This window comes from Bos indicus, chromosome 9 (genome assembly GCF_029378745.1).
Source record: "Bos indicus isolate NIAB-ARS_2022 breed Sahiwal x Tharparkar chromosome 9, NIAB-ARS_B.indTharparkar_mat_pri_1.0, whole genome shotgun sequence".
Taxonomy (NCBI): Eukaryota; Metazoa; Chordata; class Mammalia; order Artiodactyla; family Bovidae; genus Bos; species Bos indicus.
The window spans coordinates 98,078,171-98,102,804 of NC_091768.1; the positions used below are offsets into that span (position 1 = coordinate 98,078,171).

The 24,634-nt window shown below is 40.4% G+C and overlaps 1 protein-coding gene across 3 annotated transcripts in view; it reads right to left on the reverse strand.

Moving 5' to 3' along the window:
- AGPAT4 (1-acylglycerol-3-phosphate O-acyltransferase 4) overlaps window positions 1-24,634 on the reverse strand; it is a 1,411,158-nt gene that overhangs the window by 817,215 nt on the left and 569,309 nt on the right. For all 3 annotated transcript variants that reach the window (XM_070795610.1, XM_070795611.1, XM_070795612.1), the window contains one exon: window positions 22,563-22,646. In XM_070795610.1, the coding sequence (XP_070651711.1) occupies window positions 22,563-22,646 (84 nt within the window). The remainder of the gene's footprint in view (window positions 1-22,562; window positions 22,647-24,634) is intronic.

Genomic DNA, 24,634 nt, shown 5'->3' on the forward strand with positions numbered 1-24,634 from the left:
AGAGATGAAATACATTAACTTGCTGTGTGATTTCTATCAGTTCTGTTCAGTTCAGTCACTCAGTCGTGTCCAACTCTTTGCGACCCCATCGACTGCACCACGCGAGGCCTCCCTGTCCATCGCCAACTCCCGGAGTCTACTCAAACTCATGTCCACTGAATCGGTGATGCCATCCAACTATCTCATCCTCTATTGTCCCCTTCTCCTCCTGCCTTCCATCTTTCCCAGCATCAGGGTCTTTTCAAATGAGTCAGTTATTCTGACTCCAGGTGGGCAGAGTATTGGAGTTTCAGCTTCAGCATCAGTCCTTCCAATGAATATTCATACTATGTGATTTGTATACATACAAAATACTCTTATTTATCTATATATTTATCATTTTAGTAGAGAAAAAGAACCAACCATCATCCCTCTGAATAACTCCTCTGACCCAGATTCCCAAGAACCGAAAGGAAAGTGGTCAGAAACACCAGAAACACAGTGGTGTTTTCGTCCCAGGAGGACTGTGCAAGGCTTCAGACCTGCTGTTTTAGAAGAGCCGGGTGTTAAGTACAGCTCTTCATTGATGCGTTTTATCTAAAACACGGCTCTAAAATGTGTGAGTATGTGTGTGTCTGTGTTCTAACCTTGCAGATGGAAGGAAGTTAAAACAACTGCCACTTAAAAACTGCAGTCAGTTTCACAAGGTGGAAATTTCAATTCCTCTTTGGAGACAGTATTCTGAGGTTTTGAGTAAACCATCTAAAATGGACATCTTGCTTAAAATATGATGAAGGCAGGGTCCCTGCTCTGAAACGGAGAGGTTTGGGCGCTCTGGACCAAGTCAGCCTACAGGGTGCATGTTGGCAGGTTACATCTTCTTTACGAAGACGCTGTGCATTCCTGTGATCTCATGCAAACTTCTGAGCATGGAAAGCGTCTCTTGTGAAAGAAGGCCTTGGACAGGCCCTGAGGGGTGGTGTGCACAGGCATTCTGGCTCTAGGCCCTGGCATCACACGCACTGGTGGACTAAAGGCGGGGCTCTCCTGATGCCAGCCAGAGTTCCTCACTCTCGCCCCTGGGGCATCAGCTTAGGGGACCAGGAGCAGGCATCCTTGATCCGGGGACTGCTGTCTTCACAAGATGGGCTCCACTAAAGTCAGGAGGACGGATCCTTTACTGACTTCAGGGTGACGGTGGACAGGGGACAGTAACCCGGGAAGCCGGCTGGGAAAAGACCACAGCGGGAGAGATGCGGAGACTGAAGAAAAAGTGGCGATTTGACAGCACGTTCGACTGGTTCTGGGGAGAGCTCCAGAAGCAATACGTGATGTTTACAGCTATGCTTTAGGATGGCAGCATAAAATAGGCCAGAGGTTCAGCTGGAACAGGCTTCCGCCACTGGGATTTTGTCACCAACCATCAAAAGGACTGCATTTCTACCCAGAGACAATCAGAACCTTGGCACACCGTGCCCGTCCACTGATCATCTAGACAGGAGAGCTTCAGAATCACATGGGGATCCGTCTCAACACCGCTGCCCTCGCCCTGCCCCGCCCCAGAACCCCATGTGGAAACTGAGTCCCTGACATTTTAAACTTTCCAATGAAGGTCTTTTCCTCAGGTTATTTTTTGTCTTCAGCTCACTGGTGAGGTGAGCCCCTGAAGGTAAGGTTTGGCTTCCTGGCTTCTCCCACAAGAGGTAACCTGACATGTATGGGTGGGGAACCCAAGGAATAGCTGCCGTGTCGGAACTCCGCACGTGTGTGCACACCAGTCTCACCATCAGTGTTAGCTCCGGAGCCCCAGACACTGTTAATCAAGGACAGCGGACTGCACTCTCCGGACAAGTTGCTCCTGGGGACTGGCTCCTTTGCAGTTGTGCTTCCACACATCTCTTATTCTCAATCTTGACTTGGGCCCATATGCATTTTTCTCCTACTAAATGCCATATCATATTTGTACTTTAATTGTCCAGGGTTATATTGGATGTCATTTATTTTTTGACTTGGTGGTTTACTTGCTAAGTCATCTCCGACTCTTGCGATCCCACGGACTGTAGCCTGCCAGGCTCCTCTGTCCATGGGATTTTCCAGGCAGAAATACTGGAGTGGTTTGCCATTTCCTTCTCTAGGGCATCTTCCCGAACCAGGGATTGAACCTGGGTCTCCTGCACTGCAGGCAGAAATCTTTACCGACTGAGCTACCAGGGAAGCCCCATTTTTTGACCAGGATAACGTGAATGACTCCTTACTAATACAATAAAGTGAGTGTTAGCTGCTCAGTCATGTCCGGCTCTTTGGGACCACAGGGACTGTAGCCCACCAGGCTCCTCTGTCCTTGGGACTTCTCTCAGGCAAGAATAGTGGAGCAGGTTGCCGTTTCCTTCTCCAGGCGATCTTCCAGACCCTTGGAGCACACCAGGGTCTCCCATTTTGCAGGCATTTACCATCTGCAGTAAAGAGTCTGCCTGGAATACAGGAGAGCCAAGTTCAGTCCCTGGGTTGAGAAGATTCCCCTGGAGAAGGAAATGGCAATGCTCCAGTATTCTTGCCTGAGAAAAGTCACATGGATAGAAGGGCCGGGGGTTAGTACAGCTCTTCACTGATGTGCTTTATCTAAAACACGGCCATGGGGTCCATGAGTTGGACACGACTGAGAGACCAAAAGTTTCATTTGCTGGTATATGCTGTAACCTAAAAATGTGTCATCTCAATTATATCATCTCAGTAATTTATAAAAGCTGTGGATGCTAGTCCAATTGTTCTTTATGGAGGGATGAGATTAGTGTGTGGGCTGGCTTTAAAGCTGAGAACACTATCACTTTCTGGCTGTCTCAGGTAAGGCAACTGTGAGTGTTAAGGGAAGAAAAGAAGCAGCTCAACATCAATTCAATCTGTAAAGACAAAAGCAGTGTGACCATTTGCCAGATTCCTGCAAAGCTGGGTTTCCTCACCTGTAGGGTCCCCGACGTCGGCACCACACCAGACCTGGATTTACTGCTCCACCGGCTCCCACCCACCTTGTCCCCACCCAACAATGTCCCCAGTCTACTCCCAGCTTGATCCTCATGTCAGACCATCAAGCTTCACAGGCAAATGTTAAAGAACCAAGTCCAGGGCCAGTCCACGCTCACTGACCTGGAACCTAGGCAAAGCCATCCCAACAGCCCACACCATTTCTGTTGCATACTGTCCCCAAAATTCCTGGAACTCTCCCAGAACAGCTGTCTGAAATCTTTTCTATTCCCCTTACACCAATACCTTTTCCTTCCCACCCCTTGACAAATGATCTTGCCTCTATATTAGGAAATGCTTCCGGTCGGTACATCTCCATTTAAGAGATCACTGCTGGGAACTGGGTGTGCTCTGCACATAAAACAGTCCCAATTACGGGAAACATCTCAGAAGCTGCTATTATTCATGTCTGCCTCTTGCTCTCAGAGGCCAGTCTGACTGCTGCAGGGCACACTAATTCTCATCTGTACACCTTTACCCAAGTCCCATCCTTTTGGAATCAAGGCTTCCTTTTGCCCTTCAACACGGACAAGTGTTCTTCCCCATTCTTCAGGGTGCCAGGCATGTCCTACATCTGCCTTAGACCTCCCTTGTTACACCAGCATCCTTCCAGAACACGCTCTGGTCAGGACCACGACTCAGCGTCTCCCTGTACACCAACCTCCAGTTGCAGGCATGCATGCAAACCTTCTGAGCTCTATGCCAAGCGTGAAGGGTGTTGCCTGCTCCTGTGTCACCTTCATATCAAGCAGCTCTAATACATATTACCTGATTCTCCCTCAACATGCTAGAGAATTTTCATCATTCTTCCTTTAAAACAAACTCAATGCTCCGGACATGTAGGGAGACCTCTCCATGATGTGTCTGTAATATTCCTGATTTTCACTGTAATATAAAAGAAGCTTGATCCAATATCTCTGAGCTCCTAGCTTTTCCTTAACCTGACCCACTTGTTGATTCTTGGCTTAGAGGAACTCTTGCTTAGTTTCTCGGACTCTTTCTTTCCAGACGCTGACTCCTGGCTCGCCTATCCCATTTGCTGTGATTATCCGCCCGCCATCACTTTTCTCAAGGCCTTGAGAAGACAATGAGTGGGACGAGTGCAGACTACAGACCGCATCTGAGCACATCAGGAGCTAGGGCAACAGGTTAACGGTTCTGAAATCTGACCTGCTTTCCTCCTTCTGAAGCATTTTTCTTCATGTGAAACATTTATTAATATCTTCAGTTAAAAACATCATAGGAGAACAGGAAACTGGAAAAGAACTTTTTCACTTCATATAAACAATTGTTAACTGTATTAAATCTTTTAAAATAGATGTGCTACAAAGGAATATAAAACATTGGTAGAATATTATAATTTATGATCTGCAATTGACATGTATTCTTTATTGTATATTTCTGTATCTTAGCTATCTCATTACTGATATGTTACTTTCTTCTTTACAGTAAGATAAAGGTCACTGATATTTAAAGTTTGCAGGAACCTGGATGATTATCTAGCCCCAACACTTCATCTTACAAGGAGTTTATAGGGAAGGGAAATGGAAAGTCAGATTTTGAGTTCTGATCATTCTCACAGGTTCTCTTTTTGTTCAGAGTAGATTGTTTAAAATTGATTAACATTGTCTTAGAAATGCTTCCCTGTTAATAATTTATCAGAAAATAAATCCATGGATTTAGGAAACCTATATCAGTTACTATCAACTGAAATCGTGCTGTTCATTCATTTGACTGTATAGAACATTGCATATTTTCCTACTATCTTTTCTCTTTTTGTTTACCTCTTTATTTCGATAATCTAGAATTATGCCTACTTCATGAATACTTGTTGAATGCATGAGTCAGTATGGTCAACATAAATAAGATCTTTCTTTTGACTCTAATCTGACAGTATTATGCCACATAGAAACTGTCGGTGTTACTCTTCTAGGAGTTTCATGGCTTGCAGTCTTACACTTAGGTATTTAATCCATTTTGAGTTTATTTTGTATATCAGATGAGAAAATGTTCTAATATCACTCTTTTACCTAGAAATGTCCAGTTTTCTGAGGCCTGGTTATTGAAGGGACTTTCTCCTCATGGTATATTTTTCTCCCCATTGTTGTAGATTAATTGACTGTAAGTGCAGGGGTTAATTTCTGGGCTCCCTATTCTGGTCCATTGATCTGTGTATAAATTTTTGTGCCATTACCACACTGCTTTGGTAACTATACTTTTGAAGTCAGGGAGTAAGATACCTCCAATTCTGTTACTTATCAAGATTTCCTCAGATATTTGAGATCTTTTAAGATAATTGTTAAAATATAGCACAAATAATGTTTGACAACATAGTATTATATTGTTTAAGAATTTTGAAGAATAGAGGATATCAACAAGCATATTATATTTTTTAAAGCTTTACATAATAGTAGTCTCGGATTGGCATTATATTTGCCTAATAATAGATTATAGGCAAAACTTAGGGAGTGCCTGTTATGTATTGGTACTGTGGTAATTGCTTTTTATGTATATCTATCACCTCAAAACAACCCTCATGGCAGATACTGTTATCACTTCCTATGTTGAAAAAAGAACTATATCAATCTGTATGTGCTATTTATATATTTTGGATACTAACCACTTATATCATTTGAACATATTTTCTCGCATTCAGTAGGTTGTCTTTTTCATGGATTTCTTTGCCATACAAATGCTTTTAAGCTCAATCATGTAGCAGAAAATGGCAACCCACTCCAGTATTCAGACCGGCGGGCTGCAGTCCATGGGGCTGCAAAAGAATCGGACATGACTTAGCAATTAACGATAACAACAGATCACCTATAACTCAATAATTTTAAAAAGGATTAAAAAAAAAGAATTAAAACTGTGCTCAAGGTCACACAACTAGCAGGGCTTGCTTAGAACTGGTGTCTTAAATCCAGGTCTTTCTTGTTCCAATGCTTTTAAGGCTATAGTCTGCTGCTTTACTAAATCAAGCCAAAATAGGTAGAGAAGATAAAAACAAGGATAGTTCATGTAAATTATTCTTTTCCTTCCTGCTTGTCTGTGTTTTTGGAAATTCCATACTACTTAAGAAAATTACATGGTACTACCTGAAAGATGGGGCTTCCCAGGTGCCTCAGTGATAAAGTACCTACCTGCTAATGCAGGAGATGCTAGAGACTCGGGTTTGATCCCTCAGTTGGGAAGGTCCCCTAAAGAAGGAAATGGCAACCAACTGCAGTATTCTTGCCTGGGAAATCCCATGGACAGAGGAGCCTGGTGTGCTACAGTACCTGGGGTCACAGACAGCTGGCGCGACGAGCGACTTAGCACACTCTCACGCACTTGAAAGGTGGACAGAATGGGACGTTAGATTCAGAAAAGCAAAATGATAAAGAGCACTGGAGTGCTAGTTTTAGTAATACCTAGCTTCCCTAAAGTACTCTTGCCTGGAAAATCCCAAGGATGGAGGAGCGGTGGTGGGCTGTAGTCCATGGGGTCGCTAAGAGTCGGACACAACTGAGAGACTTCACTTTCACTTTTCCCTTTCATGCATTGGAGAAGGAAATGGCAAACCACTCCAGTGTTCTTGCCTGGAGAATCCCAGGGACGGGGGAGACTGGTGGGCTGCCGTCTATGGGGTCACACAGAGTCGGACATGACTGAAGCGACTTAGCAGCAGCAGTAGCAGTAGCAGCTTCCCTAAAAAGTAATATCACAAACCAAATAGAAATAATAATTTTTAAAAGCCTACTATAAGATAACTGATTGAAGAAACTTTATTCAAATTGAAAAATGCTGAATATCTGTGATTTAGAGAATAACAGTCTTCCAGGTAACTATATCGAGTATACTAGTTTGGCAAGTAAAAGAAAAAACTTGACAAAGTATATATTATCCCATGAGATGTTAATCATATATATATAGAGAGAGACAAGTGAAAGTCGCTCAGTTGTGTACAACTCTTTGTGATCCCATGGAATTCTCTAAGCCAGAATACCGGAGTGGGTTGCCATTCCCTTTTCCAGGGGATCTTACCAAACCAGGGATCGAACTCAGGTCTCTTGCATTGCAGGCAGATTCTTTACTAGGTGAGCCACCAGGGAAGCCTATATGTATATATGGCTGGAACTGTTGGTCAACCAGAAATACTAGCCAAGAGCTTATACTATGTATAAGCTATGTATCCAATAAAATTCTAAGGGGTTAATTTGGGGGAGTGTTAGCTTTTCTGGAAACAGCTCAGAGCTCAAAAACAAGGTCCTCATTGCCACATATAATCTATGTTTAGATAATATTCTCTTGTGATTTCTCTGGGATGACATGCTGAACTCATATATTGAAAACAAGTTCATAAAATTTATTTTCAAACTTTATGTTCTAATATGTTGTATGTTACAGTAATCAAAACTATGCAGGAGGCACAAAGACACGTTAATGGAGCAGGACAGACTCTAGAGATATGACCCCAAAGTTAGTTTTGGGGAGGAGAAATAAGTAAAATCAGATTCATATAAAATCCTTCACACTAAAATTAAATCTACATTTATCAAATATTTTAAAAAGAAAGATTTGGAAATAAAAAAAACTAGGAAAATTTTTCAGTAAACATCTATAATGATCTTGAATGTCAAGGAGATTCTACTAAGAATGACCGCAAAGACTTAATACTACAAAGAAGACAATGCAGTTAACTTCTTAAATGCTATGTGAGTTAAGCACATCATCGTTAATTGGCTTAAATAGTTCTCAGTTCAGTTCAGTTGCTCAGTCGTGTCCGACTATTTGCGACCCCATGAATCACAGCACGCCAGGCCTCCCTGTCCATCACCAACTCCCCCAGTTCACTCAGACTCACGGCCATCAAGTCAGTGATGCCATCCAGCCATCTCATCCTATGTCATCCCCTTCTCCTCCTGCCCCCAATCCCTCCCAGCATCAGAGTCTTTTCCAATGAGTCAACTCTTCGCATGAGGTGGCCAAAGTACTGGAGTTTCAGCTTCAGCATCATTCCTTCCAAAGAAATCCCAGGGCTGATCTCCTTCAGAATGGACTGGCTGGATCTCCTTGTAGTCCAAGGGACTCTTAAGAATCTTCTCCAACACCACAGTTCAAAAGCGTCAATTCTTCGGCGCTCAGCTTTCTTCACAGTCCAACTCTCACATCCATACATGACCACAGGAAAAACTACAGCCTTGAGTAGACTGACCTTAGTTGGCAAAGTAATGTCTCTGCTTTTGAATATGCTGTCTAGGTTGGACATAACTTTCCTTCCAAGGAGTAAGCGTCTTTTAATTTCATGGCTGGAGTCACCATCTGCAGTGATTTTGGAGCCCCAAAAAATAAAGTCTAACACTGTTTCCACTGTTTCCCCATCTATTTCCCATGAAGTGATGGGACTGGATGCCACGATCTTTGTTTTCTGAATGTTGAGCTTTAAGCCAACTTTTTCACTCTCCACTTTCACTTTCATCAAGAGGCTTTTGAGTTCCTCTTCACTTTCTGCCATAAGGGTGGTGTCATCTGCATATCTGAGGTTATTGATATTTCTCCCGGCAATGTTGATTCCGCTTGTGCTTCTTCCAGCCCAGCGTTTCTCATGATGTACTCTGCATATAAGTTAAATAAGCAGGGTGACAATATACAGCCTTGATGTATTCCTTTCCTTATTTGGAACCAGTGTGTTGTTCCATGTCCAGTTCTAACTGTTGCTTCCTGACCTGCATACAGATTTCTCAAGAGGCAGGTCAGGTGGTCTGGTAATCCCATCTCTTTCAGAATTTTCCACAGTTTATTGTGATCCACACAGTCAAAGGCTTTGGCATAGTCAAGAAAGCAGAAAAAGATGTTTTTCTGGAACTCTCTTGCTTTTTCCATGATCCAGCGGATGTTGGCAATTTGATCTCTGGTTCTAAATAGTTCTAAAACATCATATAAAGACTTTCAAGTTAAATTACTTACTGGCAAAAAATATTTTCAGTATCTATGACAAAGCGTTACTATAAGAAATGGGTCCTCATAAGGAAAGGAAATAGCCACAATAATGAGCAATAAATAATGGAAAGCTACTCATGCTCCCTAGTAATTAAGAACAGGTAATTTAACATGAGATACAGTGTTCCACTGAAAACACTGATAAAAAGTAAAATGAATGAACTGTATTCTAATAGTTTTGTTGGGTTTAGTCATTAAGTCGTGTCCAACTCTTTTGCAATCTCAAGGATTGTAGACTGCAAGGCTCCTCTGTCCGTGGGGTTTTCCATTCAAGTATACTGGAGTGGGTTAATTTTAGGGAGAGTGAAAACAGGTGTGCACTTTCCTGAGGCCCTATTGGAATTAAGCATCATAACACTTTAAATGCAAAATGCTTTTGACCTAGCACCTCTTCTTCTAAAATTATATTCTGCAAATGTGACCAAGGATTCCCTAGTGGCTCAGTGAGGGAGAGTCCACCTGCCAACGCAGAGACAAGGGTTTGATCCCTGTTACGAGAAGATCCCACAAGCCTCAGAGGAGCTGGGCCCGTGAACCACAGCGACTGTACCTGTGCTCTGGAGCCTGCGAGCCACAAACACGTGTTGCAGCTTCTGAAGCCTGTGCATTCCAGATTCCTGCTCCACAACAAGGGAGACACCACAGTGAGAAGCCATGCACTGCAACTAGAGAGCAGCCCCCAGGCCTTCGCGCTAGAGAAAAGCCTGTGCAGCCACAGAGACCGAGCACAGTCAAAAACACATAAATAAAACTGTGTGACCAGACACGTGTTCAGAGATGTACACAAGAGACATCACGGAATGTACAGCAGCTTAAACATTCGCCGGTGGGGGACCACTAAACAGATCAGAATAGCATCAATCATAAAACAACCATGTAGACTTGTATCTGTTGATAGGAAAATGACAACAATATATGATGTAAAAGATACAAATTACAAAATAATACATGAGATATGAGTTCATTACAAAACAGTGCATTTTCCTGTGCAGACACACATGAATAGCTTGAAAACCATCAGAAGAGAGTGCGTTCCCAATGTCAACAGTGATCTTCTCCACGTGGTTTGATTAAACCTAAGTTTTAGCCTTCACTTTATATGAAGGGTATTTTTTTTTTCAGCACACATTATGTTCTTATAATGAGAAAAAGCAACATTTATTATGAAAATAATGGAGGCATCATAGATTTAAACTGCAGTTCAAGTATACCATTTATAATAGTATATTACGACAATTATCCTGGTGCACAGTTCTGAAAAAAGTCAACGGCAACGCTTTTCTAAGTGATTTTGACTAAGTTATTTATTTTTTTCCTCCAGATAAGCTGGTAGAGAATTTTATCTATGTCACAATCATACATGTATTATATAAAATTCAAATTGAGTACATTTTAATTTAAGGAAACTACAGATGTTGCAGTCTGCTGCAAAGTTATTGTCAGAGCAATTTTATGGATTTGAATACTTGGTGTTATTTGTAGAAATTACAATCACTACAGTGGCATGAGGGTCAGTTGACCACAGTACTGATGGAAAAAGCCAGAGGTCAAACCTAGTGAAAGTCAATACATTAGAATAAGAACAGCTATGGTCATAATAACTACAATGTATTGATCCCTTTACAATAGGAGACTCTGAGGCAAGCACTTTACATATCCTTTATCACATTTACTCATTCCAACTGCCTTGTGTAAAAGTCATGGATATTTGTTTCACAAATGAGAAAACTGACCGGAGTGTGAAGATTTTGTCCAAGACTATTAGACTATAAGCGTGAGAGGAAAAGCTCAGATTAAGCTTCTCTTATTTCACTGGCCACGCTTCTGTCTGTGAAGCTACACAATAACCACAGGAAGAATAAACCATCAGGCAAAATCATTTGGAAATATATTGTTAATGGTGACTTAGGACGTATATACAGAAATCAGAGACCAGAGTATAGCCTCAGGTAGAGTGGACAGAATTAAATTAGATATTAACAGATATATAGGGCTTCCCTGGTGACTCAGAAGGCCAGGAAGCCGTGTGCAATGTGGGAGACCTGGGTTCAATCCCTGGGTTAGGAAGATCCTTTGTAGGAGGGCATGGCAACCCACTCCAGTATTCTTGCCTGGAGAATTCCCATGGACAGAAGAGCCTGGCGGGCTACAGTCCATGGGGTACAAAGAGCTAGACACGACCGAGTGGTTAAGCACAGCACAGCACAGATACATAACTGTGTTTTAATTTCTCTGGCATGACCACATGGTGCACCTGGTACCTAATAAGTGGGGGAGTTGATATCGGTGGTAGAATGCTTAGTACTTTAGTTGTGACAGTTGGAAAGAAAATGTGGGAAATTCAGAATAAATTACAGTACTCAATACAATGGCTTTCCATTATTTCTAAAGGACTATGCTTTAAACTGCATGAGATTAAAAGATGCTTGCTCCTTGGAAGAAAAGTTATGACAAACCTACACAGTGTATTAAAAAGCAGAGACATTACATTTCCTACAAAGGTGCATATAGTCCAAGGTACGGCTTTTCCAATACTTCGGCCACCTGAAGCGAAGAAGATCAGGTCCACGGGTTTGCAAAGAGTTGGACACGACGGAACAACTGCACTGAACTGAACCGATGGCTTTTCCACTAGTCACATATGAATGCCAGAGCTGGACAGTACAAACGACTGAGCAACAAAGAACTGACGCCTTCGAACTGTGCTGCTGGAGAAAATTCTCAAGTGTCCTGTGGACGGCAAGGAGATCAAACCAGGCAATTCTAAAGGAAATCAACTCTGAATATTCATTGGAAGGACTGATGCTGAAGCTCCAGTACTTTGGCTGCCTGATGTGAAATGCCGACTCATTGAAAAAAGACCCTGATGTTGGGAAAGATTGAAAGCAGGAGGAGAAGGGGATGACAGAGGATGAGATGGTTGGATGGCATCACCGACTCCATGGACATGAGTTTGAGCAAACTCTGGGAGATGAAGAAGGAAAGGGAAGCCTGACGTGTTGCAGTCGATGGGGTTGCAAAGAGTCCGACAGGACCGAGTGACTGAACAACAACAAATGCTTTAAACAGTGTATCATAATCGGAATTAGTGGATTATAATTCCTAGTTTGTAGTAATCATGACTTTGTAGCATCCTGACTAATCCTCTGATATGGGAAATCTCTCCATTATTTTTTTTTATCACAGTTTTATCACTTCTTTATCACAGTTCAGTTGACTCTGCTCATTTCATAAGAGTAAACACAAGCCATCTCCAAAGAGCTTCTTTAGCTCAACTCCAATAAAATGTACTTTTTTTGTTTCTATTGTTGTGGTTTTATTCTTATGCAGCCATATGCTGTAACCACATAGCTGGGCAGTGTAGAGTTGTCTCCAATTTTATCTGCTTTATCCACATGAGATAAACATCTTATCGCCAAAGTACATGACAGAACTGCAGTCCTTAGGCAATGAACTTATTTAAAGCATTTCATTATTCAATCAAGAAAATGTCCAAATTGAAATGCATGCATTATAATAATTATTAGTACTCACTGTTAAATACTAAATTAGAATTGATTCTCTGAATGTTCTCTATATATTGCACATTGTACTAAGTGATATGAATTTTAACTGCTTAACATAAAGCCATTTAATGACATAATTGTGAACATCAGTGTAAGTTTTAATGGAATGTTAGAAGCACATGGAGAAATGGTTCTTTGAAATGGCTTGTTTTTATAAGGCAGGTATAAAACTAATAAACGAGATAACTGTGAGGGAAAACGACAGTGCTAGGGTCCAGGAAAATACTGAATTTCTGAATAAGGTACGAAAATCTACAGATATAAACAGTCACATGATCCAATAGACTATTGTTTACTTCTTAAACTCAGGAAGCTTTACTGAGTCCTGAATCTCCGCAAACAGTATAATTTCCGAAGTGAGGCACAGGACGTGCTCTACAAATGGAGAAGTGGAAAGAACACAGACGTTAACAAACACACACTTAGAAACAGGAGTCACAAACAGACACGCTAACTTGCTTCTCAACTGCTCAGCAAACAATGCCAGTCAACTGGGTCATCCTGAAGAAGGGATGACTCTCAGACAGTCTCAAATTTCACTTCACGTAGGAACCCATTTTCAGCTGAGTTCAGTTCAGTCGCTCAGTTGTGTCCGACTCTTTGCGACCCTCTGATATTTTCAAAAGTTAGTGGCAAAGGAAAACGGTCCCAGTTTTCCAGTAAGGGTGGCAATAAAGGAGTGGAGAGGAAACCCTTTATGCTGGGTCATTCACTCCTGGTGATTACAGATAACAGAGACTTAACCAAGAAAAACAGAATTTCAATCAACCACTAAACAGACCCCCACTGAGGAACATACTGGAGAAACGTGAACGGAAGAGACAAGGAAACCATATGGCTGTTCTTAATGACCCAATAAATACAAGAAAACTGTGCCGCTTCTAATCGGCTCTAAACTAAAATCTCATCTGTATGTCGTTTCTAGCTTTAAGGAAGGCAAAATGCCGATTCTCATTTACCTTGATTCACACATTTACCAGGGATTTAAGGACAGTAGTGTGTAAAAATAATCTTTAATTTTTGTATACTTCGATTTTCTTTTTCCCTCTTTGTTCTTTATCATATCTCGCATGCCAGCCAGCTCAACTTCTCTTTCAGCCTTCAAAATATCCAAAGTTTCGTGTGGTGAGATTCCTTCTATAACCAGTCATAATCCTCCATGTAAAATCTCGCAAACAAAAATAACAAACACGGGAAAGGGAGGAAGTGCGCTGCCTCCTCTTTCTGTCATGTCTAGAATTCCAGATACTTTCTAGGAGAGCGTTCTCTCACAGCAGGGCTCGTGCAAGAGGGTCTTTTCTGCCGGAAGCTATCCTCCGGCTTCTCCACCAGGAACTCTGACTCAGCCTGCAGGTTCCAGCGCTGGCCTCCCATCAGGGGTGCCCTAACCCACAGACTCTAGGCAGCCATCCCGGTTCGTGTCTTTGTAAAGCCTGGGCTTTGCTTTCATCCTCCCTGGTGACAAGTCCAAGCTCGTCAGGACAGAGAGGACCTCCGTGGATGCAGAGGACGTTGATTTTTGCACCCACAGGAGTGCTGAGTCTCCGGCCTGCCAGAGATCAGGCAGCTAATAAGGGATCAATGACCATTAGTTTTCTAAGTCATTAGGGCTTCCCTGGGGGCTCAGTGGTAGAAACCGCCTGCCAATACAGGAGATCTGGATTTGATCTCTGGGTTAGGAAGATCCCCTGGAGGATGAAATGGCTACCTGCTCCAGTATTTTTGCCTGGGGAATCCCACAGACAGAGGAGCCTGGTGGGCCACAGTTCATACGGCCGCAAAGAGTGGGAAACGACTCAATGCTACAACAATAACGACAACTCCTGTCATTTCCTCTGCCTCGTAAAATGCTCCTAACTTGGCGACATCACTACCTGCGGAATTTCCACTGTCCCTGCCTCAGCCCACTGCTCCAGAGGCTTCTCTGTTCACCTCTGCTGAGGGAATTGCCGTCTCTGAGCCCCCGCAAAAACACGCTGTGTGCCGGTCTGCTGGCCTCTGGGAGACACCGGTTTGTCTTGTTTCTTCTTTCTCACACGGTGAAGTCTTCTGCTATCCTTCATATCCATCTTCATCAAGACGTAGTTCAGGATAGAAACCATCACTGGCGGAGCCCACCCTGACTCACGTCTTCCCCAAACTATGAGAGCAGTGAATGAAATATTCTCTTTTCTGTCCCTAGTGCGGGCATAGAAGACAAGGTCAGTGCACATTTTCCCTGCGCTGCTCAATCCGAATTGAAGTCATTTCTGTAAAGTCTTATCTTCCCAACCAGATTTCCAGTGCTTGAAGGTCAGTCTTTGCTTTCTGTGCAGTGAATAACATAACCAAAATATACTTGGTATGAAAACAACTATATTTCTCTCAATGGAAAAACACACACTTTAAATTATAATTTGCTTTTCCATCTTTACACATAAAAGTTTTCTCTACATCTCACAGAAACACTCACATATGATGAGCAGCACTGAGTTTATTTTCCAGAATTCTGAGTACTGAGGACTGTATACTCTGTATACTGAGTACTGAGTACTGATAATTACCTACTTTAGGAAATTCAGACATGAGGATCCCAAACTATGTCTGTTTTCTAAATATTAGTGGAACTAAATGTTTTCCCACATGTGAGTCAATAGTGCATGAAATTCTTCTCAGTTTTGATTTTATTCTCCACTGCTATTTTCTATTTATATAATTATATTTTCTGTACAACATCTCAAGTTTGGTAAACTGGTTTAAGTGTGTGCTTTGCAGCATATATCTTACAAACTAAATTTTATCATGGCCTCTGATAACTTTCTGAGAGCTAGCTTGACCTGAATAAGAGGGATGATGGTTTCTTAATGACTGCCATCAAGGCATGATGAAGTGTGGGTCTCCAAGACACATCAATCACCTGCTTGAAGGATCAAGAAGGCTATTTCCTGGTGGAGAAGCAGGCCTCATTCTCTTGGCCCATTACTCCTACATCTTCCTTCTATGCTTCTCACTCCATTAGCCTCCTGTGTGTCTGCTCAGAGGCTATCACAGTCTGACCTCCAGTCCCCAATTCCTGGTATTTCCATTTAGGTCTAATCTACCATCCCAACTGAAAAATTTGGTGATGTTTACAGGGGTATTTAATCTTTCTTTGCTCCAGTTCTCAGAATTTCATTTATAAATCTATTGAAATTATCTTATCACACCTCTTGCTATCTTCTCAGGTAAATCGATATACCCTCTCTCCTAATCTAAAACCCAGCAGTCTTGAAGTGCTTTTTTGGTTAATCATGATAAATTCCTCTGTCATATCTTTGTGTTCTGGGGCCCTTGTCTAAAACCACAACATAACCTTCAACAGAGCCTCTCACTGACACATCTAGGTTTGAAATCATTCCATGGAGAGATGAAAAATTAAGAAGTAACTTATGAAGCCTTTGGGGATGATAAAAATGCTTAAAATTGCTCATATCTCAACAGCATTGTGGTAATATTCATGATTTTCTTCTGTATATGAAGTAAGATATGAATTATAGCACATCAAGTGAAAAAGCAACTTACACTTCACACAGATTAGGGTTTTCCTGGAAGTGAGGAAGCAAGAATTATTTTCAATACTTAAAATGTACATTAAAGAAACTGCACGTTTGCTTGAAAAAATGGCAGCATAAATTAACAAGGGTATGTTTGTGGGACTACGGTGTGGACATTGGTGATCTTGCGTGTGTCAGTACTCTGCTGTGTACACACACACTGATTTCCTTTCCTTGGTGATTAAGTGTTGCAAGGGTGTACAAGAGTCTTTAGCAATACTATGGAGAAGGTGACTGTTGATCTAATTTTCCACTAAGTTGTAAAAGCACTCAAATAAAAACAGGGTTATTTCACAGAAAAAGGAAAACTGAATGGAATTGAGTCTAGACTTCAGAGCCACAAATACCTATGAGTTCTTAAAAATGACCTCAATTTCTTCAGTTCCCTAAAAAAAAAAGACATTTTTTTACACAGTGGACTTATTTATAAATAAAATTTAAAAGGTTTTGTTTTAATTCACAAAATTTCAGCTGATTCTACAATAGTATACATATAGATAGATATATAGATACAGATAAGATATAGATACATGCTTCCCCTACGGCTCAGTGGGTCAAGAATCTGCCTGCAGTGCAGGAGACACAGGAGACGCGGCTTCAATCCCTGGGTTGGGAAGATCCCTGGGAGAAGGAAATGGCAACCCACTCCAGTATTCTTGCCTGAAAAATCCCACAGACAGAGGAGCCTGGGGGGGCCACACAGTCCACAGGGTGACAAAGAGTGAGACACGACTGAGCGACTCAGCAGCAAAAAAAATATGTATCTTTAAATTTTACCTTATTTTTTAAAAGAAAAAAAAATCACACTATTTTCCCCCACAAGTTTTCCACTACTCAAAACTTGATTTAGAAATAAACTGTCCTTGAGTCTGAATACTTGATAGGTTTCTGAAAAATGCTGTAAGAACTTTCTAGTTTGTCACCCAAATTGCATGTCAGACAAAAAAGAACATTTTGTCACGCTGAGATACCATTCAATCATAATCTGAGTTTGACTGCAATTCTACTTTACTTAGAATTGCGAAAATATAAGTAGAGAGCAGTGTAAGGACAGGGCGAGCATCTCTCTCCCGCTAGGGATGAGGGCAGAATGGGATGCGTTGGTGTGGCCTTCCTCTTTGCCTTCTGTCCCCATTCTCCCCCTCTACCCAGCTGGCCCTTGAGGTTTGATGAGGCCCCTGGACCACAAGGGCTGGGATTGTGTAAATACACATTTGGAGATGCTTGTGATGTGTGGGTTACTGCGTAATGCAGGTAAGATTGGGCAACACAAGGATATGCAGCCAGCGGCTCTTAGACTGTGCACATGAAGGCTTTCCTTTGTGGCTGTCTCAGGGAACCTCAGATTTGGTCAACCTCAGATTTTTTCTTAAAAACAAAACAAAGCCAATCTTCCATTATTATTAGATATTGGAAAAAATAAGAACATATGAACTGCACCAGCAAACCATCCCGAGAAACCCTAAGACTCATTCTATGAGATCCTGGTTAAGCCTAAAATGATATAAAAGGAAACCAAAAGAAAAACAGCTCTTCAAGCGCAGTAACCTGATTTAAACTGAAACATCAGTAAGAAACTTTGGGGACATAAAATATGCAAATGATTTATAAGTAAAAATTGTTCAATATTTGGTTACACTTATTTAATATTCGTTGTTTCCTGGTCAACATCTTCCCAGAAGATGAAACCAAAGACGGAGACTATGAATATTAACATATTCAAACAAATGTTCCAGTTGACATATACTGAGCCTAACAGGGAGAAATGAAAGAAATAAATTACGTATTGAGTAAAATGAAAACTCTCCATTTGCTACACTGAGTTTAATAATTACATCATTTATTATAATTCAGAGGATAGTTTTTAGTACCAAGTTTCACTTGAAATAAGTCTTTGGGCTATTTAAGAGATTCTTCTCAACTGTTTCTGATAAGAAAGAAAATTCTATGTAAAAGAGCTTAACTCTGGTCAAAATCAATCTAAAAAAGAATTTAAGCAAATATTACTTTTCAAAGATATAAAATATGATGCACGCTATAGGCTGTTAAGTGGTAGAATCAACACCCCTTAATAGGCATAAACATAATGACCTTGGTTATTTATTACTTTATTTATTACTTTGCTATGATCTGAATGTTTGTCTTTTCCTCAAATTCATATGTTGAAGCATAATCCTCACTGTGATGGTATGTGGAGCGGCGGCCTTTAGAATGTGATATGGTCACGAGAGCAGGACCCTCAGGAATAGGATTTGTGCCTTTATTAAAAGACACCGCAGAGCTCTTTGCCCTGGCCACCACAGGAAGAACTGGTGAGCTAATGCCACCTAAGAATCAGGAAGTGGGCTCTCCCCAGTCACTGAATCTGCTGGTGCCTTAATCTTAGACTTCCATCCTCCACAACTGCCAGAAGTAAGTACCTGTTGTTCATAAGTCACTCAATTTATGATACCTTGGGACTTCCTTGATAGCTCAGTTAGTAAAGAATCCGCCTGCAATGCAGGAGACCCCAGTTTGATTCCTGGGTTGGGAAGATCAGTGGAGAAGGGATAGGTTACCCACTCCAATATTCTTGTGCTTCCCTTGTGGCTCAGCTGGTAAAGAATTCGCCTGCAATGAGGGAGACCTGGGTTTGATCCCTGGGTTAGAAAGATCCCCTGGAGAAGGGAACAGCTACCCACTCCAGTAATCTGGCCTGGAGAATTCCAAGGACTGTATAGTCCATGAGGTTGCAAAGAGTTGAACACGACTGAGCGACTTTCACTTTGGTATAGCAGTCTCCACAGACTAAGACAAGATATAACTGAAATTTTTTTTTCATTTTTTTCCCCCTGCAATTATTCCTGATCCTGAACCCCACTGTTCAATTGTCAGGTGTGAGGGAAAAGGCAACAATCTCACAGTTGGCTAAGAAACCCTTCATTACCACAAAAGCACTGCTAAGCCAGACACCTTCACAGGGGAGTGTTTGACAAACAGGGGATGCTCACTTTTAAAGTTGTGATTTGGAACTCAGGGATAATGTCTAGAGAGTAAGGCTCTAGGTATGCTTTAGTCTACATCTGTGCAAGTAAGAAAAGATATGTATTCCCCCAGGCACATAAAAAAATCCATATCATATCCAAAGTTGAATTAATTTCACTAATGGAAAAAATGCTAATTGCTTTTTGTTCCACTTATTCTCAGGTGCACACCCTTTGAGCTGGCTAGAATTCTTTTTATAAAAAGGTAAGATGTCTTTCAGAACTACTGTGATGCTTCTTTCTGAGACAGCAGTGACAAGTGTAGAACTGACTTCATTTCAGATTTCTCTGCCTAAAGCGTAGGTAAGGTCAGTTTCTATCTGTAGTCTTATAAACTAAGGTGAAAGTTACTGCTATGTAAAATGACTGAGCTAATCTTTAAGTGCATAAATATTAATTAAGAATACATTACAGAACCTACTCTTTTGAATTTTAAGTAAATGGATATTTTATTCAAGTGCTAGAAATTGAAGGTTTTATGATAATATAACATATACTTTATATAAAACTGTGTCAAAAATTTAAAATACTCCATAAATGTAAAAATAATAAACTACTTAAAATGCCTATCCTCTCACCTTCTTAAGAAACAAACACTACATTCAAAGCTTTAGAAAACAGAAGAGACATGGTTTATATTTAGCTTCACAGTAAAAGTGCAATCCAGAAACATGGTTTTAATATAAGGACAAAGAAGAAGGAATTAAACTTTTCACATTGCTTTAATTTTATGCTCCATGCTTACATGCAATATTGCCCAGAAACTTTATATTATCTTTACGGATATTTCCAATCATTAAATGTTATCATACTGATTGTTATATTTTGTTTAGTTTTTTTTTCCATTTTTTTCCAACCATTCCTTCTCATATTTCAGGCTTTTCTTCTGGGATCATTATCTTTCTTCCTGAAACAATTTAACTTAGAAATTACTTAAAAGTTTTAGATGGAAGTTGGTTCCCTGAGTTCCTATTTACCTGAAAATGCCTTTTTGGTTGTTGTTCTTAACTTTTTAGAAGATTTTTCTTAAATACAATTTTAGTTTAGCATTTATTTTCATTCAGGTTTGAAGATTCTGTTCCCATTTCACCTGCCTTCTGATGTTGCGACTGGTTAAATAACTATCGATTCTTTCTCCTGTGTAGCAACCGGTCTTCACTCTGCTGCTTTTCAAATTTTCTCTCTGACCTCTATGTTCCACAGTTTCACTGATCGATTTAGGTGTGACTTTCATTTTATTCTTACCCCTTGGGATTCTTGGGTCTTAAAAATTGTGGAAAGTCCTGCTTTGTTATATTTATTATTGTTTTTGGTAGCATCATGTGGCATGCCGGATCTTAGTCCTCTGACCACAGATCAAACCTGTATCCTTGCAGTGGAAGCACGGAGTCCTAATCACTGCCGGGTAAGTACCTCATTACCTTTTAAAATATTACCTTTCCACTGTTCTATTATTTTCTTCGGAAATCTAATTTTATCCTCCATGTTGTTTAACTTCTCTTTTATTATTTTAAGTATATTCTTTAGGTCAAATTTCAGATCTAAGTTATAATTTCTCTTTCATATATTCACTTACTGTTTAACCCATTTAGCTAATTTGCTGTCAATTACTATAATTTTTAATTTAACATCTTTATCTAGAGTGAAAATAAAATAGGCAACTGTCCTTAGAACATTCCTCTCTCCAATTGATCCCAGGAGATCATGTTTTACAGGAGGTTCTTTAATATAATTCTATGGTTTCATTTTCTACCCCGATGAGGCCCTAAACTCACCAGTGTTTTCTCGGTCTGAAGCCCTAACCCCTACTGGTGAGTGACTTTAGCTCAAAGGATTTTCCTTCTGGAGAACAGCCAGAAATATATACTTTACACTTTTGGCCTATAAACTTTTCTTCACTATGTCATCAGCACAGTCATTCTTTAAAAGATATGTATTTGTACTTCAATTCAGTATTTTTATATAGTGTGTACTGCAAGGACTTTTTTAGGGTATCAGCTCACCATGCTGTCGGAAATAAAACCTCAATATAAATTAATTTATACTAAGCATTATGTATTGATACATAACTAAGTTGAAAATTCAACAAGTAAGAAAAAGCAAGACTATCAACCCTACTCTATCTGCCTTTGACTGATCTGAAGCTGAATCTTTAAAGACACAAGACTGTCTATTCTGCTAAGCTGAATCCTTCCAATTAATATGAAGCTACATGGAGGCAGTCAGACTGTCAATGATTGAAGTAGACTTTCAAAGGACTTCACATTGCTGTAAAGATACTATGGGGATAATAATGTTATATGCACCAAGGGATTTACATTATTATTAAATGTAATTATATCTGCATGTTATGTAGATATACATATTACACTCACATACATACATACATATGTAATTATACTTAATTATTCCAAATAAAAATATATGTACTTTGATTTCATCCCAATAGCAAACTTGCAAGACTGCATTATGCCTTGATAGCTGTCAGTGACACACAAGTCACTATTTTGCACAGGATTTGCATTAATACAAAGCTGTTCAGTGTCCCCAGTCCCAACTGATGGAGAATGATTTTTACTGCTGCTCACTGCTATCTCCATAGCCTTGCAATCCTCCAGCAGATTGGAGAGAGAAGACATGTCTGATGATCAAGCTCAAACACTCTACCAGAGAAGACCTTAGCTGTCGGCTGGCTCTGACAGTCTGTGAACTAACACTGACATTTCTGTCGGTGCCATAACAGTATTTACAGATTGGAAAATATATACAATCAGATAATGATGGACCCAAGGATTTTCCAAAGTAAAAATTGTAACAATATCCAAATTACAAACATGACCATAATAATAACATTATTTTTAAAATAACTTCAGTACTTAGGGTCTCATTGCAGAAATACCTTCTCGATATGAGAGATATGCCATATGTTTGCAAAGAAAATGGGATTACAGCGAACAGAAGATGGTGATTGCATTTACAGTTGGCCATCCATTCTAGATTTTCTAAAAGCCCACTGTGTCCAAAAAGCACTAAGAAAGGTAGAAAGAGTGATTCTGAATGACAGGGAATGAAAAGGTAAAATATCACAGCATTAGGAAAAGCATGAATGTATAGCTTTGTTATTTTCTTTTGCCAAACTGAATGGAATCTTCTTTATAGTCCATGAATATCATCTTATGAGGAATTTAAATTGTCCTGTTTCAACACAGTCACTCCAAATGGCTGTCTCCTGGAAAATGACACCGGAAGGCAATGATACAGTCAGAATTCTTGGTAAATATTATGAACTCTTCTGAATCTGATAACCTTTTTTGTAAATATAAAAAATGGATGGAAAATACTCAATGAGCATTTTGTCTGTAATCTCATTTCCCAGTAAACGCTGGAGATGTCATAATGAAAGAACAGATTGGACCCGTACTTACCGCTCTGGTCCCAGGGCAGTTTGGAGACTGACATTCACCACTCATTCGGTTTGGGATTAAGACATCTTCCCAGCAAGAAGGACCCTGGGAAAAAAATAAACAAAACAGGGCATTCTTGGTGCACAAATTATAAAATAAATGTACTCACTAACACATTGTACTGTTTATGTTATAAAATGATAATGAAAGTAAAATCTAGTCCAGTGATCATCAAAAGTACAGTACATAGACCTGGGGGGTTCTCGGGGACCTGCAAGGGGATCTGCTAGGTCAAAACTATTTTCAACAACGCACTAAGGTAATATTTGGCATATTGCTCCAAATGTGTATCACATATACATGGAGTCCTTTCCCCTCACAGTTACATTTGATTGTTTACAAACGTAATTAAATACATTTAAGTTCATTTCAGTTTCAGTTGCTAAATTTTAAATGAAAATACACTTGCAAGTTGCACCCAAAAGGAGTCTTTGGGGGGCAGCAGTGGAATAAGGGGGCTTCGCAGGTGGTTAGAGGTAAAGAACCTGCCTGCCAACCAATGCAGGAAAGGTTAAAAGAGGTGGGTTCCATCCCTGGGTCTGGAAGATCCCCTGGAGGAGGGCATGGCAACCCCCTCCAGTATTCTTGCCTGGGGAATCTCATGGACAGAGGAGCCTGGTGGGCTACAGTCGACGGGGTCGCACAGAGTTGGACACGACTGAAGCCACTCAGCAGGCAAACAGGCACATTGGAGCAGGGTCAGCAAGCCGGCAAGAGCCCCGGCTGCAGTTGGCAGGCTGAGCAGACTCCGTTATCCCCTTCTCCTTTCTGAGGTCCCGTGAGAATTACAGTTAATAATAGCACGATGTGAATCCAAAACCAAGGAAGACAAAAGGCAGAAGTCTGGGTGAGAAGAGAGTTTCAAACTTTTCTGGAAATCTGCCATCCGCTACAACAGAGCGACCTCTCTGCGCGCAGGGCCACAGGGAACCCAAAGAGGAAACAGAGGTGGGGAGAAAGGCAACGGAGACCTGGAGCAGCTAACAGGGAGAAGGTTTCCTTTCAAGAAGCATAAGATCCTAAATCTTCCTGCTGGAACTGTCAGATCCTTGGCTTAGAAACACGGAATGCAATGAAACTTTCCGTGTATATGACAAATATGCACTTTTCGTGTGTTGTTTTTTTCAGGTTTCAGAAAGCAATGAAAATATTTATGTAGCAATTTTGTTACATAAGTACCATTTTATCTGACAAATCCTTATGTTATACCAGGAAATTAGAGAAAGCTCCTTCAAAATTTTCTTTTTGATCTCAAACATTAACAAAATAATACAAGTAATTAAACCGAAAAGAAATCAGTTGGATAAGAGAATTAGACATAATGAAATACATGTGCTAGTTCGTCCATGCTACTCCAATGATTAGTATTGAACGCTATTGCTGTAGCCACCCTGGACACAGAAACACATGTTCCAGTTACTTTCTGACATTATAAAGCAGATTTAACTTTTCTCATTTCTAGTTTTAGAAAACATAAATTGTTTAATCATTGTATACTATGCAGTAGTTGCATGGCTAAAGATTTATAATTAATAGTCTTCACACAGGAGAGAGAAAGGTGTCCAGACCGCAAGGTGTAAAAAGACTGCAAGTCACATGGCAGCACGAGGGAGCTATGAATCAGAATGTGTCAAGGAAAGAATGAAAAGAAAATCTATTTCATCTCTCAAAGGTAGAGCACTGGAGAAAGATATCAGAAAACCCATGTCAGACAGAACAGTGTGAAATACACGTCTTAATAAAGAATTGTGTGCCTGTTTTTCAGAAATTGTTCTCCTTTTTGGTCCAATACTAATTACAACCAAGAAAAATACACAACTTACATAAGCAGCTATATCAGGACTCATTAACAATGGCCTTGTTGACGAAATCCAGGCTAGGGTTTGTTTTTGTACAGCCCATGACCTAAGAATGGTATTACATTTTTCAGTGGTTAAAAGCATAAAAAGAAGAGTATTCTGTGGTGCACAAAAAGTAAATGATATTCAAATTTCCAAGTCCAAAATGAAATGTATTGCACACGGCTGTAGCTC